General features: G+C 35.9%; 1 protein-coding gene across 1 annotated transcript in view; it reads right to left on the reverse strand.

Moving 5' to 3' along the window:
- The window catches only part of SLC9A9 (solute carrier family 9 member A9), a 201917-nt gene that overhangs the window by 74847 nt on the left and 106473 nt on the right, over positions 1-20597 (reverse strand). The window contains exons 10-12 of the mRNA XM_030493879.1: positions 17416-17529; positions 15430-15541; positions 9746-9899 (exon numbers count right to left, since the gene is read on the reverse strand). Coding sequence (XP_030349739.1) covers positions 9746-9899; positions 15430-15541; positions 17416-17529 — 380 coding nt within the window. The remainder of the gene's footprint in view (positions 1-9745; positions 9900-15429; positions 15542-17415; positions 17530-20597) is intronic.

Below are 20597 nucleotides of genomic sequence, written 5' to 3' on the forward strand. Positions count from 1 at the left end.
GGAGTCAGCAACATGGTTTCTCATATACATGCAATTTGTGTTTGCCAGCGCAGGAACATTCAAGCTATCATCAGAATGAAAGGCGGTAGGAAAAATGCTGTCCTTTAGATGTTCACGCATGCATATATTGGCCAACTAAGGACAGTAACAATGTTAAAATAACTGCAGCACTAATGGTTAGGCTTGTACATTAAATTACAGGTGTTTCTGGATTGCAAAGGGTTTTGTTAGGATTTAAAAGACTTTCCAACCAAAAATTCTGATCTCTGTAGAAAGTGTATCTGGGTTAAAAGGAACTCCATGGGCTGAAGAGGCTGAAACTGGGCTCTCGATAGGAGTGTTTATTGCAGCATAATTTAAAATACTCGCTGTACTATGGCTGAAGAGGAACATGACCCTGGAAACAGAGTGAGATTTTTGTATTGGAGCTATTTCTGTTACCGACAATACCAGTTAGGCTGATTATGAGTATTCTAAAAACAAAACAAAATAATAAATGGTACAAAGTACACAGGAATATAACAGCACTTGAAAACATACTGCCTTTAATTGAACTATTTGTCTCTATGTTGTGGTTACTTGCAAATTACAGTTGAAGATACTTGGGCTGACACTCTATTTTCAATAGTAAATCAACAGATCTTTCAGTAAACTGTTTTCCAGGACTCTAGGGGAAATATGACCCAAAGGAATACGGTTATAGAAAAGAGAATGTGCCAAGGCCAGGAGAAAACATTTAATTAAACCTCCTTTTCTAAATTGGCTTTCTTTACTCTTGATGAATGGTGAAAAGAAAATGTGTTCAAAGGAACACAAGCTAAACAATTAAGTGGGTTCATAACAATTTATAACTATTGAATTATGGATCACATGCTCTTGGCTGTTGCATTCAGAGTATCAAGGACTAGCTATGTTTCAGGAGTGATAACCCTTGTGCACCTGTATGAGGGTGAAAAAGGAAGGCTAAGATGCATTTGCTCAGAGTAAATATTCCACCTAATTTAGGAATAAATGAGGAGCAGATCAAGATCCTACATGAATCTAGTTCATAACAAATGACTGCAAGGAGATGTCCTATCCCATGCTCTTCTGTATGAGCAGAGCAGAATTCAGCAGTGGAGTACAATATTCTGATGAGGCTCCTCTTAACCAGGCAACAGGATCCCTCCTCCTTGCCTTGGCTGGCTGCTGCCTCTTTGCCTGGATCAGCTGTCAGGACACTATTCTTTTCAGTGCCATAATCATGTCTTACTCCAGTTAAGATTCGAGAAGGCATTGCTCTACTTAGCATTACATGAAACTGTCTAAGTCAAATTTTTGAAATTGACTTAGGAGCTTCACTTCCATTGAATTTCAATGGATTTGAAGTTTCTAAGCCACTTTTGACTACAGGACTTTGCAGTACGGCATAGAACAAGTGTTTAAGACTTACTATGATTTGTTTTATGGTTTGGGAATTTACAGTAAATAGTTTATCACTCTGAAAGTTTTAATACAAGTTTCTCATTACTTGTATTTACAGTAAGAGTGTCTCAGGAGCTGAGGGGGTTTAGTCTCCTGCTGGGAAGCCATAAAAAGGGCCCAGTACTGTTTGCTCTTAAAGCTTTGGGGCAGGAACTTGTCAAGCATATGCAAATGCTTTCAGGTCAGTCAAAGGCTGAGACTTATGTGACTTCTGCCTGAGTTTACGTATTTGACCTGTGTTTGACCATCTTCTTAAAGCTCCGTAATACCAGAGACAGGTGCTGCCAGTCTGTTACTCACACAGCAGACTTTTGCAGGTTGTGTCCATCTCATTCTTCCTCGTTATCAGGTAAAGATGCAGAACCCCAATCTGGATAGTGATGGAAGAAGTCTTACACAAGAAGAATTTCCTGACTAGTTAAATGTGAGCAATTTGGGTAATGGCTTGATCACCAAGTACAGTGTTGAGTAACACAATTTCAGCCTTGTGCCTGTAGCACAACAGGTGCTGCAAAGAGAGGGTCATGTGAAAAACATGAGTTTTAACATTGCTTCTGTCTTGTTCAGATAATTTTTAAGCCAGTCTTTCTGTTTAAAGAATTCTATTTAGCAAACACTGTGGTATTCAAGAGTCCAGTTATATCACCACCTCTCCCATAAATCCCATTCATACAGATTTCTACAAATTTGGTCTTGAAGCAGATTTCTCTTATAATTGACAAAGACAAGTGAATAAATCTATCCAGATGCTACAACCATGTGATGGCAAATCAGAACTTAACTCTGGTAGAAATAGGTAGATTTTAAATAAGAAAGACTTGAATGTCATTGTAAAAAAAGGAAGAAAATGGCAATTTTTCTGTAGAACTGGAAAAATATAGTAATGTAGGCAGCAGTATTCACCCTGTCTAAAACAATCTGTTAATCTTTTGATCTAAAGTGCAACCTTCTTTGTTCTTAGGCTGTGGAAAAGGAAGGCTCCTTCTCAGTGCCTCCTGCTCTGGAGCCCTGAGGTTCAGTCATATTTTTACCGCTATTTCAGCCCTTGAGATTTCTTACCACAACTGTTGCCTTTCTAGATAAGGCAGAACTCTTTCCAAACCCCATGATATTGTGGTTTGTTTGTTTGTGGTTGGGTTTTTTTTATTTGAAGAGTCTCTTCTGGGAAGCAGAAAGAACAACTTTGGGAGCTTAAAGGACAGACCAAATCTGATCAAAGCTTCCTACTTGGCAGCGATAAGCGCTACCCCTGTGGCATTCTAAAGTGTCTTTCTGCAGCATCTCTTTGAACACAGCTGAACATAAGGAATACTACTATAGAATTTGGGAATAATGAAAAGAATATTTTTGTTACTAAGACAGTAGAGCTATAATATTGGCCAAGGTCATGTTGTTAGCCTAGTTGTTCTATCATAAAGTACTGTCTTTCAGCAGTCTATAACGAGTTGATTCTTTGTTGATAAACAAAGAATTTTACTTTACCAACCAATTCTTTTATTTTTTTGGTAGACAGCCATGGTCACAAGTAGTCAAGCCAAAGTATTTAGCCCTATTGCTCACCTGCATCCTTAATGCAATATTCTGGTAAACATACACGGCACCTTAGCCTTTGATAGTGGAGCAATGGATTGAAGCGTTGGATACTGAAGGAACCAAAATCTTGATTTCTTGAAAGAACAGCTTATCTATGAAACATTTTCATTGTAAAAGGGTATTCTAGCATTCTCCATGACTTTGAACTCTGCTGGCTCATGACTTTTGGCTGCTGATGTCTGCTGAATGCTAATTTCCTGCTGTACGTGGTGGAAGTCGGTGGGAGTTTAGGAGTAGCAGTGTTTTGATCATCCAACTTTTACACTGTAACACTGATTAATGTTATAATTTTATGTTTCAGATGTGATATAGTCAAATAGTTGGACTTATTTCAAAAGCATTAACAGCTAAGCCAGATTCTCAAAATGTTTTGGATACAGCTCTATCATGTTTTTTTCTTTTTCATTTAGAAAACAGGGTTGTAGCCATACCATAAGGAAATGCCCACAAAAGAAACTGGTCTGTTTATGTTTTGTGGTGGAACTTACTTCTAGAAGCGGAACAATAAAAACTCAGAATAAAACTTTAGAATTTTCTTTAAAAATTTGACTTTGTCAAAATACCAATATATTATATGAGTTGGTCAGAAGTCCTCCACTAGATCTTTATGCAACTTCTAGTCTAAGTTCTTCTGTTCTGTCAGTGTTATGTTGTGCCAGGTGAGGTTTAGATTGGATATTAGGAAAAATTTCTTCACCAAAAGGGTTATCAAGTGTTGTAATAGGCTGCCTAGGAAAGTGTTTGAGTCACCATCCTTGAGTAATTTAAAGGACATGTAGATGTGGCTCTAAGGGGCATGGTTTAGTGGTGGATTTGGCAGTGCTATGTTAATGGTTGGACTTGATAATCTTAAAGGTCTTTTCCACCCCAAAAAATTCTATGGTTCTATGAATAAATGAACCCTTGAGGCAACTTTTTTGACTCTGGTGGCTTCATATCAGTGACAGAGATATGTCTACATATAATCTGTAAATGATTTTGTTTTGCTTTTCCTTCATTGCTGTACTTCTGGATGGGGGTTACTGCATGCTTGACTCTTGCAAATGGCAGATTATTTTTTTCATGCTGTTAACAATATTGCTCTCAGTTTACCTCCACTCTACTCCTAGCCACTAAGCGTTGTTTCCTATACAAAACAGAAAAGAGTCTCCACAGCAATGATATCACTTCTGCTTAAGTACCCATTTCAAACAGATCTGAGGAAACTTAATTTATAAGATGTGAATCCTCTCCTCTTATTCTTGTTACATGCATTAAATTGCTTTTTCAGTTATATTTTTTACACTTGATGCATTTGTATGTTTTGTATTCTCAGAGATCACTGACTATATTAAGCTATGCTGTATTTATGCCAGTGTAGTGTGGATGAGTGACCAGCTACTGTTCACCATTAGAGACCTTCTGGCTTCATTGGTGCAAATAAAGTTTTGGAAGCATATAACCTTCACATTTTTAGGTTTAGTTTTGCCTAGATGGGCAAAGAGAAATAGCTGTAGTTATAAAGCTGGAATCTGAACAGTGAAAAGAATAGGCAGAGCTCTGTGAAAACTCTGGAAATTATTCCAAAAGTTGGGTCAATTATAAATTAGGGAAGGCAACAGTCGAATATTAGAAAAGTTTGTGTTAATTAATTTAATTTCCTGGGTTTGTACTTTCTCATAGAAGAGTGCAATGACTAGTTGCTTCTGCTGAGAATGTCAGTTTGGACAGCCTTGATCACCCCCGAAAAATGTGTTATGCCAGGTGTCTGGCATTAGTGTTTAGAGAAGTTTGGAGGTTTGGAACTGAAGTTTTAGGTAAACTAGAAATGGAATGTTTTTAAGTGTAGCCAGGCACAGAGATAGAGACAGTCTGTAAAATACATACCTAAGGCAATGGCCACACAGGCACAGTACTGAAAGTTGCTATTCAGTGCTGCTTTGTATTTATTTAGAATATGGAATAAAAATCTCCTCATTCACTGAAGAGCTGCTGCAAAGAGATGCAAAAAGGGTATGGAAATCCCTTGACAAACCTTTACGCAAGAGGTGATGATAAACAAATAGGACTTAATACTCAGCACAATGCTTTTGTAGGACATGTTTTATTAACAGCTTTGTATTTTTGCTTTGCCTGTCAGGTAAATCCTTTATTCCCAAACCTCTCATTGCAGATTTACTGTAAAATGTAGCTCTCTATTTTTAATCAGAGTATGGGGAATGGAGACATATATCCAAAAGCATTAGCAGATAATACTCAATATTTCTGAAGGTGCATTTATTGAATAGTTCAATTTGACTGTGAACCCAAATGGCTATCTTAGTTTTGCTGTTGATGTATCATGATATTATTCTCATACACTGATACAGGTTTATTCATTGTCTGCCAAGAGCAGTATATTGTAGTCTTTTCACATGGGGAGTAAAGGCAATTTTTTTTTTTCTTCTTATAACTCTCAGATAAGGCAAAAGACAATGTATTATTTAGGAACGTGGTGCAACCAATTCTGGTCTCAGAACGCCAGCTGATAACACTTTAACAGATTGTGCATATGTCTCTGTGCTCAGAAATGTTATGTTACTGTGCCAGACAACTGGGAACGCTTAAATAGGACCAAATTTTCAGAAAGGGAGCATTCAACACTACCTGAAGCTCAGAGCTTCAGGTATCTAAAGAAAGGAGACAGCTAAAATAAATAAATTTCTGAAAATGTATGTCTCATTCTTTTAGAACAAAGATAAAAAATATTCAGACTTTTTCAAGAATTTTAAGACTCATTTTGAAGGCTACTCTCTAAGAGTAAATATACCAGTAATGAGAATTGTAGCTGTAGATTTCTTTTAAAACTGTATTTTTACATACAGAAACATGTAGACATGGATTGTGCCATTAGCAGGTCAAATTTCCAAGGTTTTAAGAGCCTGTCTGTAAGAGCTTTATATTAAAGCTTATAGCTAAAGTAGGAGTATGTTTCAGTATAATTCTTTTGTTAAATGAAGGAACCCAGAATTGTGAACCTTAATAAACTTGGGAGAACTCCTGGGATCCATTTAAGCTTCTTTTTACAAAAGCTTTCAGCACAATTGACCTCTGCAGCGTTGTGAGATAGTTGAGTGATATTGCTGCATTAAATGGGAGATGGAAATGGAGCCTTTTTCAGTAGCACATGGTTAGTTTTGATTATATATCTTACTATGTGTTTTGGCAACAATTTGCAAGTGTTGTATGAGCCAAGCATATTCCTGGAATAAATCAGCTAGGAGTTATCTCTGAGGACACATTTCTTCTTTTCTCTAAAAATAGAGTGACAGATTATATTTACATAAAGTTGAATTTTAACTGAAAAAAAAAAAATCAGATCTGACGCTATTGCTGTGAGGAGAGGTGGAAGATTATGGGAATTCCAGTTATGGAAACAAAATTGATTTTTCAGAAAACTATTACTACTATTTTTTTAAAGTGTCATTGTTCTCTTCTACTCTGCTGATACACGAGTAGTCTTGGTCACCATTATGAGAATTTCACAGTGTAAATTACAGAGAGTGCAATAGATCATTGAAACATAGTATCATATGTAGAAAATACTATACAATAAGAAGGCTGTACAGATCTTGAATACTGTCTTTTACCTTGACTAGCACTGTAATGCAGTATAGTAGAGCAAATGGTAAATATATTAGTGTTATTTGTAATTTATATTATTTTTAGCAATCTTCAACTTAATGGATGATAATTTATTCATGTTTTAAAACCAAAATGTAGATAAGTTAGTATGTAACACACAAACACTTATCTCTAGGATAAGATTAACTTGATCAACCTTGAGGAGTTAAGAGTTGCATTTTCTGAACTACTGGTAGGAACTGTAGTCTCTTCCACATAGCTAGAGTGGGCACAAATTAAAATGTGTATGAATAAGATTCAAATCATCCAAATAGTCTCAGAAATCACACGTTCCTGTCTGTTATTGTCTGAATGCTTCCTGTTCAATTAAATGCATTACCTGCTGGATAATAATTTTATGATGAAATGGTTAAGTGGCAAAAAAAAAGCACATTCTATTTTGGATTCTTGTTTGCTTGCTCACTATATTTTGATTGTTCCTGTCTCCTGAGAAGGTTTAAGTATACAGCAACTCATAGAAATCCAGTGTAGTTGCTGTGACCTTAAAGCAGCCATTTCCTGTAAGGTACTTCATTTTGATAATGTGAATAACTTCATTTCTTGTTGCTTAGACTAACTGATCTAGCAGTCTGCTTTGGATTTGAACAATCATGGTAAACCTTGTTACCTAAAGTACTGGGGAAAAGCACCGAAGGGGTTTCAAACTGCCCTGCGATGGTGCCTAGTATAAGTTCACACTTGAACACTTTAGGGCTAGTGTGGGACCAGTCTTCCTCTTCTGTGCTTACAGATGTAGTTGCTTCATCCCTTTTTCCTGTAATTGATGACATACCAAGCCATTCCAATGAGTCTCTTCACAGATAGTCATAACATTTTTGTACTCATAATACAGTTTCCCTTGGCTTTATGAGCTGAATCCTTCAAACAGGCATGAAAAATGGAATCTTTTTCTACTAATTTTATACATATTACCAAAAAAAAAAAAAAAAAAAGGGTGGGGATAGACACAGCTCAGAATTGCCATTCAGGCACAGCTGCAAGCATAATGGGGTTAGTGCACCAAGCAAGGTGGTGTAGTTTGGACCAGCTCCATAAACTCTCTCAGCAAACCCAAGTCTGCTAGAATCCATACAAATATCAACTGGCATGAATTACCACCATCTTTAAATAAAATACAATTACTTAGCAAAATTGCTTTAGACTAAAATGACAAATGCTGGTAGCTAAGTACAAAATTCTGTATTGAAGTGTAATAAATTATAAAGACAGTTAAGTATATTCACTAGCAAAAGGAATCAGAGCCTCAAGATATATTTGTAATTAAATGTCTTTTTAAAGTTTTATCTCATTTTGACCACACTCTCATAATTTATGAAGGTGTATGTTCTGATGTCAAGAAATTGTGGGATTTTGAACCTGATAGCTTTATAGTAACAAAATCTACATCCCAGTTACAAACCCAAATTCACTGGTAAATCTGCTTGGCAAATCTGCTGGGATTCAGAGGAGATCACCAAAGAGATGAGCATTTCAGACCAATAATGGCTGTCTACTTTCAGCATCTTTGGTAAAATCAGTTATACAGGTAGGTAAAGAAAGCACATGCTTGCATCGAAGGGTGTAAATAGTTAATATGAGAATCAACCCCTCACTTGTGGTCTTGTGGTCCTTCCCACCTCTGGGTAGTACTAAGTAGCAGAAGAAATGCCATTGCCTCCAATTAAATTGTTTGTGTTAGTGAAAGCACTTGACAATGTTAATTTAAAAATTACATAAAGATCTAGACCAGGTCAGGCATCTAGTGACCTAAGTCCTTAGACTAGACACATGACTACTGTCTACCTCCTTTTCCCCTTATTGTATTCTCAAAAGTATTCCTTAATCTCCTGTTATTGTAATCCAAACTGATTTGGTCCACAAGATTTAATGAGAATACTGCTTTTCACCCAGTTGCCATATAGAACAACTTTATTGCTGACTGACAGTGAAAAGGTGGCAAATCTCAGAAAGATGGCTGATACTGGCAGAGTACACCCAAATTTGATTGACATTATTGGACATCAGAGATGTCATGAAAAATAATTGAACTGTCAAATAGAAAGCATATGGATGTCTGCATTTTTATTTATACAGTACACTTGTACACTAGGCCTTATTTTGTCTGCAAGTTTTTACCTATGCTTTTTGTTAAAGCTCCAATTTAGTTATCTTCATCTCGTATTTTATAGCAACAGTCTGACAGGAAGGCTTGTTAATCAGACATCATTTTGTAAACAAGGAAAGCATATGCTATATATAGAATAAACGATAAGGAATTGTGAATTACAAGCCTATCTTGGTACTGAGGTTTCGTGATCTTACGAACCATGGCAGTGAGTTCTAAATGGATTATGAAGTAATCAGAACTCAGGAATAGCATCACACTCTGACTGATAAAAGTGGGGTTTCAAAAAAGCACGTGGCAGGATACAACTTTTAAATTAGATACTTCTTATTCCAGCCTCCTATTTCCCCCTCTCTTATTTAACCTCCCTTGTCTTTCATAGCTTTCTGTGAATAAAAGTGACTATGAAGCAATGTAAAAAATAATACAGTGGAGAAGCATATATAAAACAATGAGTAATAAATTAATGGCTGAATGATGCACCAGTGCAGACTGAATGATAGACCAATGCAGGTAGATTTTTCTAGTATATTCACATTATAACCAGAAATACATTATTTATGACATGTTTGTGTAATAAATACGTATTTCTAGATGAGGGCAAAATCTGACTTTATAGCTCGCTCTTCAGTAGTAAGGAGGACACAGGAAACATTCACAGTGTTTAAAAGGACCAGTAGGGAAACAAACTCTTAGGAAATGAGGATGGGTCTGGCCTAGGTCCAAACCCATAATGAACTTGAAAAGAACCAGTTCCTTGTGGTCTGGAGCCTCTACCAGGTAGCCAAATACTTCATTTGTGCTTGTGAAAATCTATTAAAAAGCATAAAAGTAACTCTTAGAAAGCTGTAGGAATTTAGTTATTGATCTATAGTGATTGCATGCTATTTTGATTGTTAATATTGTAAAGACAGTACTAACCTGATCTGAAGCCATGTGAGCATTGGTGTTGTGCCCCCACCAAATACCCAGACTGTGAAAACCACGATAAGCAGTGCTGTTGTAAACATCATTTGTTTGGGTTGGGATTCTGTGTCTCGAATAGCCAATGCAAATGCTATTGCACCACGTAAACCTAAAAAAAAAAGTCAAGAATTATGAACTTAATGTAGTGGAAAAACAGAATTTTACTCTTTTCAGCCAAAACTTAATTCCAAGGGCAGAGGAAATTTTCAGACAAGGATTATATTTATAAAATGCTGAACTGTGCTGATTGAGAGGATGGTGTTTAATGCAACGTAAGCAACTTTGCAAAACTGGACAGTGAAGATTCACATAATAATCGAACATTTTCTTTACATCCAGGGAATTCTTTGTGTTAAATAATTGCAAATTGAATAGTAATCTAAACTTTATGCTTGTTGAAAAAGAAATCTATTCCCTGCGTTGGTTTACTGACTTCAGGGGACTACTCATGAAATCAAGTGCAAGTGAAAAAGAGTGTTGGCATTAAAATCAGCACCCAAATCGGTTACCCATTTCTTGCTTGAAAAAATAGATTTCTTTAAAATTTCGTTAAAATCTTCCAATATGCTAAGAGCGGTCAGAAAAATAATGACTTAAAACAAAGCTTTTTAAAAGATGATTTTAAGTATTTAAAAAGGGGATACAGAATAATTGTAGATTTTTAGCTCTTAGTGTACTTGAAATATTACAATAGTTGTAAAATTATACACCTACAGAGACTGAATAAACAAAAACTTCCAAATGTGGAGAAAACAGCTAAGGAGTTTAAAAAAAAAAGCCCCATAGGTAGTAATCAGCTGACTGAACAGGTCCTCACACGCTGACACATTTGAAAAAAGAGGAAAAAAAAAAGCCTGCTAGTGCCTCCAGCCCTCAGGATGCATAATACAAATAATACTCTACATTTTCCAGTGCTTTTCATTGTTTATTTAAATTTACTTTATTGTTTTCTAAAAAAGTAAAAAAAATCCACAAAAGAAGTGTATAGAGCAAAGCCATTACATGTGTACATTACACACTGAATCCAAAACATAGTTTGCAAGTATTGAGAGAATAAATCTAGTAATTAAACCTCTTGTAAAGCACTGATGGTATATGCAGAATCATTTAATCAGCTGCTAAATGCAGCTATTTTTGGAGTAGAACTCTAAAGATTATGTAGCTAGAATGTGAATTATTTGGTGTACAAAAGGGGACAGTTTATCCAGAGAATAACACAAAACCTGCAAGGCTTCTGCAAGAAAGTACCAGACTGTAGTTTTATACTGGCTGAAAATGGTTAGTTGCAGCAGGTTTAAAATCTCTGCTTGTATGAAAATAAAACTACAGTCAACAAGTGATCTCGTCCTTGATTTTGGTAAAAGACATCTCTAAGGATGCACATACTTTACTATTTTCTTATGGGAAAAGAAATATCAGCTTATTTTAAATGTATCTGAGGACGGATTGAGCCACTCTTGAAATGGTCTTTTTCTGGCGGTTATAGTGGTAATCTAGATGACTAGCTCAGATGAAATGCTTAAATTATTTATTGGTGGCTTCCTTTTGCAGGAAAACAATGTTGTTTTCCACAACTGCATCACACTGGTATGTGCAATATTAAATTTAGAATCTTTCTTTTGTTAAGAGGAAATATATATAGAAAAAAAATTGATTAATATGTCATTAAGACTCTGTTTATTGAGCACTGGGCTGAGTATTTCTTCAGTTTAGAGAAATAGTGCTTTCACTGCATTTTTCATTAATGAAAGACTCAACATAGAAGAGCTAATTCAGTTTCAACTAAAAACATGTCTAAAGTAAAATAAATAATCAAACAAACCATTTGCTTCCAACTAAAGCAGTGGGAAGCAGATGAATGCAACCTAAAATGTAAAGACTCAATGAGAAGCAAAGAACACTATTATATATATATATATCAAAATACATGCCAGGTAACAACACGAAGGAAGGGAATTTTAGCAACCTCAGAAAAGACAGTAAGATACTGAAATACACTGGAGATAAGGAAGGTTACATTTTCTGTAACACCTCAGGGAAAAATACCAACAAAGCACAGTGGAATGATTTGCTCCAGTGGACTTTGGTACCCCAGCTACACCTGCAGAGAGTGGCACAGCAGATGGAAAACAGTGATGAACCATTAGTAGAGATTCTCTCCCCTCATCTCTCAGATGTCGCACTGACAGCAGCTCCACATCCGTGCTGTGACCTGTTGTTCCTTCGGGCTCTATCACAGATTTTCTATCAGATTTTTTCTGCTAGCTGTGCCAACCATTAGAGATTCATCTTTAAGAGACACTCTTTACTGTGTCAGAGCCTCCAAAACCACCCTTAGGGTTAAGCTTCAGAGGCCTGCAGAATAGAAAAGGTGTGTCCTATTGGGCTGTTACCCATCCTTTGCTCATACTCCACAAACACGCATCACTCTGAACCCATCCCTCCGAAGCGGCTTTGAGGGCAGTACTGTTTGTGGGTAGTGTGGAGAGAATCTGCCATGAAAGGAGACTTTCTGTATATAAATCTGGTGTTTTGGTTTCCACCATAGTTCTCTGCTCTTCTCTTCCTTGCTTTTCTTTCTCTTTTAGCTGCTTTCATATCTGTGTTCTTGGAAAGGTTCACTTTGACACTTCCCACCACCATGTATGTGTGTGTGCAGATGTAAATGTCTGCACAGCAGCTGCTTGTACACAGGCATTCTTTTTTATTTTGCTTCTGCACTTGTGTTCAACTCTTTCAGACTCTGCTGCTGTTGTAATGTCTTATTTTAACAGCAATCACCCCTGTAACACCGTGTCCCACCATACTCTCTCTTGCAGATTTATATGCTGCAGAGAAGAGGAAAGCACAGTAAAAAGTAAATAGAGATATTGGATAGAGAGTGGAAGGTGCAGTACTGTGGTTGTGAAATAGTCCCCTCCTGGTCATGTGTCAGTAATGCCCAAATATCAGACATGTTATTGCCATGAGTAAGTCCATCTGGACCCATTTAGTTTCCTTCCCTTTTAATTTTTCTTACCAGTTAAAGGCATCGTAGCAGGGGCTGAACTGAACTGAGGCATTTTTCATGCGGCATAGAACACTAGTGTATAGTGATAGCTCATTTACAATTTAAGACATTAAAATATTTCTTTTTCATATGAGCAGAGACCACTGGCGTCCACATTTTAGCTGATGTTGAACTTAACCTAAGCAGCTCAGGCTTAATTATGTGAGAATTAATCTAGTTTTGATTTACAATGGAATACTGTCAGGAATCATGATTAAACATAGTTGTAAAAGTGAATCCACGCTCTATAATGTGTTGTTAGAGGAGTGACAGAAGCAGACAAAGAATGTAATAATTCAAAATGCTACATAATCCACTTCCAATGCTAACTCTTCCACCTTTTCTCAAATTTGTTAATACAGCTCAAAAACTAGAACTTAATGACTTCAGTAGAATTCTTTGCAGAATAAGGTATACACAAATGCTAATCGGCAGTGCAGCCTGACCTTAACTGCATTTTTCAGACTTTGATATTCATGGTGATTATGGCAGTAAAACTCAGTGAGTAAAGCAGTAAATGTTTGGAGCATTTGGTAATGACAAAATGGAAAAAAAACTCTAACCCCAAATTCATTGTTTAAATCTGAGCGTGTGATGCTGTGGTGAGCAAAGCCCGGTTTTCCTCGGGATTCACTAGAACCTGATGCTATAACAGAATATTGCTGTTGATCTTGTGTAGGTAATAAGTGTCTTCCTCCAAACTCAAATTCCATGCCTTGTTTACTCATATCAGAAACGTCTATCTTGTGGCAGTAACTTTCTTCTCTGTTTATCAGTATATATAGTATGATCAGTTTATAGTAAATAAGAATGTTATTGGTAAGTAAGCACAAATCCTAGTACATATTAAAAAGTACAATTACACAGAAAACCCATATATCCTAAGCGTTCTGTGAAGTGCGAATCTGCTGGCAGTGTGAGAGGCAGTCAGTCTTTATTGCTCTACTTGCAGATGATGCCATTTACTTTTTTTATAGTGTTGTAAAGACATTTTTCTCTATAAAATTCAGTGTTTCTTTGAAAACAGTTAAAATTACTTTTCCAACAATTTGAACATTTATATTTTAGAAGTTTTGAATACTACTATTTTCAGTTCTCAACTGCCAGATTGTAGTGGAACGCTAACATGTGAGTTCTCACATTCAGTTGTTGGCTGCAGGCTGCTTTCTGCTCCTAGTTCTACGGAGAATGAAATTTAACTGGAGAAAACAAGGACAGAAAAGGTGAAGAACAAGATACAGTTTTGAAGATTTTTAATTCTGTACTTGAGAAAGCATACTTTCTATACTGATTAAAAAAAAAAAAAAACCCAAACAAAAGAAAAAATCCCCAAAAATGGAGTCCAGATACTAGGTAACTAATAATACAAAGCTCTCGGCCACCTGCTAACTTTACTAGAGTGATCTACATATACATCTTACATGGCTAACAACTGTAGGTGAGCAGGCAGTCTGAAAGCCAGTTCCTAATGGATGTATGTCATCAACTCTCACTACAATCTAGCTGGTATTAACTGACATTTTCAGTGGCAGCTTTTAGCAGAAGGATTGAATGGATATAGAAATGAACTACTGTGTCGCTGTCTAGAGAGATGAAATTACATAGGCATAAATGAGGCACCCTGATGTGGAGTACTCCTGATGAGGAAGCTTGAAATGTGGTGCATTGTATTTTTACTTGTTATCTGGCTAAATAGATGAGTGTACATCAAGGCTGTCAATCAAGAACTTTTATACATAAAAATTTGGTATATGTTTTTGTATAAAAAGCAGGAAAATGAAGAAAACAAAATTTTATAAAATTATTTCATAAATGGCATTGGAGTTCTGTGTTTCTGTCTTTTACTGAACAAATATTCTTATCTTATAAGTGAGTTTTTCCTAACTAGCATTAGAAAGTCAAGTGGAGATATTTCTAGCTTGTGCAAGTCCAAAAATACAGAATCTAGCTGAGATTTTAACAGTACAGGCGATGATGCACAAATCAGTATAAAGCATCACTCCGTCTTCTGGATTTTTTTTTTTTTTTTTTTTTTTAAATTTTGTAATACTAACCAGTTAAAAATAAATAAAATCTGAATTTGGAAAATAAAGCACTCAAATATCAGGCTGGCATATATATGAAAAGTTCTGTGAAATTAAATTCTCTTAGTCTGATGTTTCAAAATAAAACTGTTCCTGAAGCTAAAGAACTTACCACAAACCACTGATTTGAGTATCAGTACTAACACTTTAACAGTTGCATCTTTATTTGCTGGTACATAAGCATACTGCCAGGTACACTACAGATGCCTCTAAAACAACTCAACAAAAAAACATGGTATCCCAAATTGACATGAGAGTGTAGACAGATGGGGGACAATAGGTTGAAATATCAGCTTTCTGGGTAGTAGGTTTCAAAAAAGTTCATTAAAATAGGTCCAAAGCACAGTGAATTTGATGAGAGTACATCCATTTGCGTCAGTAGCTTTGAAAAGACTATCTTGAGTTTTAAGATAACGATGACTGTAATAAATATGGCTTTTCCAGTGTTAGATTTCTGTCTTTGACAGTTGTTAAATGGACAGGAAAAATGCCAAAATAGAACTTACCTGAAAACATCATCATGTGCTGAAAGTTCCTGGGAATCTTTTGTTTTCGACCCAAATTCAAAAGGAAAGTAAGTGGGTATATGTTGCAAGCTCTTGCTACAAAAACTGCCACCTAAAATATAAGATGTTGAGGAAAATGGTGGAGGAACTTCTGACAAAACCAGTTAACTTAAACCCAGCATTTATCCAAATTTATTTTAAAGGTGTAATTAGAATGAATATGAGATTATATTTCTTCATATTTTACATGTCAGATCTTTCTGGTTCCAATTTCATTATAAAACTATTCAGTGGCAGAGATTGTCTTCCCCAGACATCCTGGTTATATATTCATCATTACATATCTGACTTCAATCACTCTACTTCTACTCATTGCATTTATATCACATATGACTTCATCTTCATTCCTGCAGTAAAATGGCCATCATCAATTGCAGAGATGGCACTATCTCCTTGAGCAGCAATTTGCAAAGAATAAATGTGCTTTTGGACGTGATTATTACTTTCTTATTTCCTGACAATTCTATTGTCATTATATTGACTATATCCAGCACGCTTGGCTTTTTTTTTTTTTTTTTTTTAATCCTTTTCCTTTGGCAATTTTTCTGAAGAGGTCCTCTGTTACTCCTGTGTGGAATGATCACAAAAGTTGTCTTAATTAGAAACATGAGGTTATTTCAGATTGAAAAAAAAATAAAAAGAAAAAAAGACAATCAGAGCTCCTTATACATGTTTTTAGCACGTTGTGCCCTTTCCTTGTGTTGTGACTCTTAGGGCTCAATTATGGCACTCTTAGCCTGGGAGATGCCATGGAGCTTAGAATAGAGGAAATACTTGAGTGGCAATGTGTGTATGTATCGTATCTGCTGGGCTAAGATCTGCTTAAAGCTCCTACAGGCTTGGGAGAACATGAGTAGCAGCCGTTGCTTCACATGTCCTCTGCAACTTTGTTGCAGTCTACCGGCTTTTAGTGAGAGGAAATGATAGAGCCAGGTCCCTGCAGCACTCTGCAGTACGGTCCTCACCTGGGGTGCTCAGTGATGTTCCTACATTCAACTGTCTTCCCATGCGAGGAGTGCAGGACACAGTATTGTACTGACATTGTTGTGGTAATGGAGTGGAATAGGCTCTTGCAGTCCTTTCTGCCATCTAACCCAACCTCTAGCAAAGGGAGCTGTGATGCGGTTCTTATTATTCATTTGGAAATGACAGATAAGAATTACTGCAAGTAAACAGTATGATCCCAACTGGCAAAGCTATTACAGTTCATCAAAAAGTGATAAGCAAAGGGTTGCTGCTCTGAGCCAAAAGAACCATTGTGTAAATTGTCAGTGTGAAAAGAATCTATACCACTGTACAAGAAAGCAATGGATTTATTGAGAAACTATGGCAGAATTAGACACAGACTCTTCTTCTTACCAATCCTTTAGGTGTAAATAAATCCATGTACACTGGAAATATGGCATACAAAGAAGGAAAGATTTGAGAAATTCAGAACTGTTTTATTTTTAAGGACTTAATATCATTTAAGTAGCTTTGGGGAAGTTCTGCTCATGCCACATGTCTGTCTGGAGGCAGCTCTACAGTTTGTGGATATGCACTGGCTCTGGACAGGCAAAAAGATTTTGTTTGCCTGCACCTGTCCCCACAGATGTGTCCCTGTACACATCCTAATTTCCCACCCCACTTGCAAACTGGAGGCAAAAGTTCCCCACCTGGATTGAAGTTCTTTGCCCTATAGCAGATCTGCAAAACAACTGCCAAAAGACCATGTGCTTACATGCATTGAGCCAGTTATTGAAATATATGTAATAAAGACAACTGCCTTTTGACTTGACAAAAAAATTGATTTTTAGTATTTAAGGAACTGATTTGTTTGCTTGTTGATTTTTATATTTTTTTTTTCACATGGAGCAGATACTTTATATGTATAAATATATATATATACATATAGATAGACATATACTTCTTTCAAGTAAAGGATACAAATGCACCAAATATAAAAAGAGGATTGAAGACATGATTTTGAAATGTGAATAGTGCAAGTCCCATGTAACAGAAGATGACATTCTCGGCCAAAAAATTCATGAACTCGAACAACTTAAATGAGAGAGAAAGAACATAATTATGACTCATACCTGTAATGAACTACTGTTTGCCACCAGGTTCCTTTGGGATACAGGACTGTTTAGATGAAAGGAACAGAAATTGCACCTATTTCAAGGGTGGATTTCAAAACCATCTAATTTGCTATACACTATACATGGTGTCTTTTAGCTTTAAAAATCATAGTTGCTTGCACGTTTTTCTCTGATTTGTGTATGAAAGCTTGACACAGACAACTGATGGAACATGTAAACAGCAAGTAAGTTATACCAGCTTCAAGCAAACTGTGAGGAAGTTGAGGGAATTTAAGCTCACTCTTGTTTACACAGGTGAGCCTGGGAAATGGCTCCTGATTGCACAGTGGCTATGCATAATACAGTACTGGATATGAGTACACTAGTGTCAAGAGAGAAAAAACTAATATCAAAATGGACTTTTAAGAACCTATGTCCATAAAATACAACATCTTTCATATATCTTTTTATAACATCTTTTTTATGATTTTTTTTTTTATTACCATGAATATTATGCTGCAGATGAAAACTTTTATTGCAGTGTATGGACATCAATATCAATTATCCATTTCAAACCGAACTATTTAATATATAATTTAAACATATTATAAAATAAGCATAAAATAAGCATAAAATACATGATTGTGGTAGCATTTCTTCTGTAAAAAAACAAGCAAAGACAAAATATTCATTTGCCTTGAGGGGATGTTCTTGATTGCATTTGCAGCTGATTCTGTAAAAACTAATAAAATAAATTTTCACATTTATTCACATCTGGAAAAAATCAATCGTTGCTGCCAAATAACTACAGAGGAGAGAAAAAAAAGGTCTTTTAACTACTGAAGTCACTTTTGGGCTCAGGAGAATATGCTAACAAATCCTGATGCAGAATTAGGGCTGAAGTTTGTCAGTCTGTCTACAACCAGTCATAAATCACTATCCAGAATGTTACTATGGAGATATTTTATTCAACCTCAATGGGCTTATGTATTTTTTTGTAACATGTTTGTGCTTCTAAAAATAAATATCCAATAACAGTCACTGAGATCTAACAAAGGAAAAATGAGAGCTGCTGGGATTATTATGTAAAACAAATTTCATAGGCAAAATGGCATAAAACCCACTAGTGTATGGAGAGATACTTCAGGCCTCACGGCAGCGCCATCAATTACCCCAAGCAAACATTCCATAACCCCCATTTTGTGCTGCAGTGCTGAACAACATGAAAACGAACAAGAAATATTTGCAAGTTAGTGAACTTAAATTATTATTTAAACTTAAATGAGAGAAACCAGTTGTCAAAAAACATCGAACTATGTGATCTTGTGACCCATAGAAATTATTGTGATAAATCTTTATGTTTCCATTTTGGGAGCAAACACAATCCCACTTCTTTGTGGGAATGTCATTTGACACATTATTCTAATTCTTTAAAAAATGTATGAGGAGCATCATGACAAGATCTACATATACTATGTATATACAAAAAAATGGGTATATATAGAAACCTTTTGATGGAAGGGTGCTGTTATGAGGAGCCACAGCAGCATACTTTAGTTGTCGGGATAAGATAAAAGTACTCCAGTAGTTTTGAAGCTGAATGATGTTTCACTCTGCATTTACAAAATCTCATTTGAGACTTAAAGATATGTAAAGTAGATGCATTTTAGAAACTGAAGTTTCTTCTTGTATTTTCCAAACTTTTTGTTGATACAGTTTTAAAGGAAAACAGATTTTGCTATATTATTACTTTTGCTGTATACTCTTTCTCAGTTATCTGTAACAGTAAATTGAAGCTTTTAGTCTTGCCCGAAGTGCACTGTGACGATGTTTTCTGTGCCCCCATTGTAGGTCTAGTAGTTTTCTTAGCTTATATTTGCAGTGTACATGAAACTTCTTAGTCATTCATCTATGCCAGATACATGCAATGTTGTAATCTTTGCAGTTCTTGAATCATATTGCTGGACACCAACTGGTTTGTTTGCAAGAGCAAATATAATCCAAATCCCTCTTTCTGTCTTTTTTTTTTTTTTCTTCACCTGTGAATTTTTGGTGCTGAACTATGCTGGTTCCCCCTCACCCCTTATCTCTAGTTTCTTTGTTTTTTGATCTTTCTCTATCAGAACACTGCCTACTCGCTAGAAGATTAAATCCTTCCTTTGTATGACAAAAATCCAGGTGCTATTTCAAGAGCTAATTTAGAGAAGGCTCCTTCCTATTCTAGGCACAGCCATGATATGGTCTCTTATGAAAGATTCATCTCCTTAGAATGGTAAAACTAGCTTGGTAGCTTCATTCAAAGTCTTCTGTATTCCCTATATAGTTTGCTCTTCCTTTTAAAAAGTATATCACTCATATGACACATCTATTTATGGAGTGCAACCTAATCAAATTTCTCACCCTGAGTTAACAAAAAGAAAAACAAATTAAAAAATATCAACTGCTTCTGACTAGTTATTGTCATAAAAGAAGTGATATCTGGATGCCTTTTCCTGATACACAACACTTGTGGAAATAACATAAAACTTATCCACTGTCCTTCGGACTTCACTTTTATTCCTGTGTTCAGCATAGTGTTTTATTTAGTTTCTTCCACTTCTGTGTTTTGTTCAACAGCAATACAGAGCCCGTGGAAATACTCTATTAAGCACTTAACTGTCAGTGCTGCGCAGCATAAACCCAGTTAGAACAAAACAATTTATTCTAAAGAGATCTTCTGAAAATCATGTTAAGAAACAGCTTCCATAAATTTATTTTCCCAAATAGTCATGCCTTTCACACAAATGTTTCTGTCACTATTTTAAAAATGAGATGTCAAGACCTTTTGATAAGAAGCAGAGGAATAGGAGGAATAGGTTTTCATCTGGAATATATAATTTCCTGGGACACCCAAGTAGTTCCAGGAAGAATTGCGCTCTCCACATTAACCTCTGAAAAAACATCCTTTTTTGGCTGAGAGGCCATAATGACCATGATATTGTCCATAGTCTGCTTAAATGCCACTCAAACATGTTCCTTATTTTGAATATATGTACTTGCAAGTGGGAT

Source organism: Strigops habroptila, chromosome 8 (assembly GCF_004027225.2).
Source record: "Strigops habroptila isolate Jane chromosome 8, bStrHab1.2.pri, whole genome shotgun sequence".
NCBI classification, from domain to species: Eukaryota; Metazoa; Chordata; class Aves; order Psittaciformes; family Psittacidae; genus Strigops; species Strigops habroptila.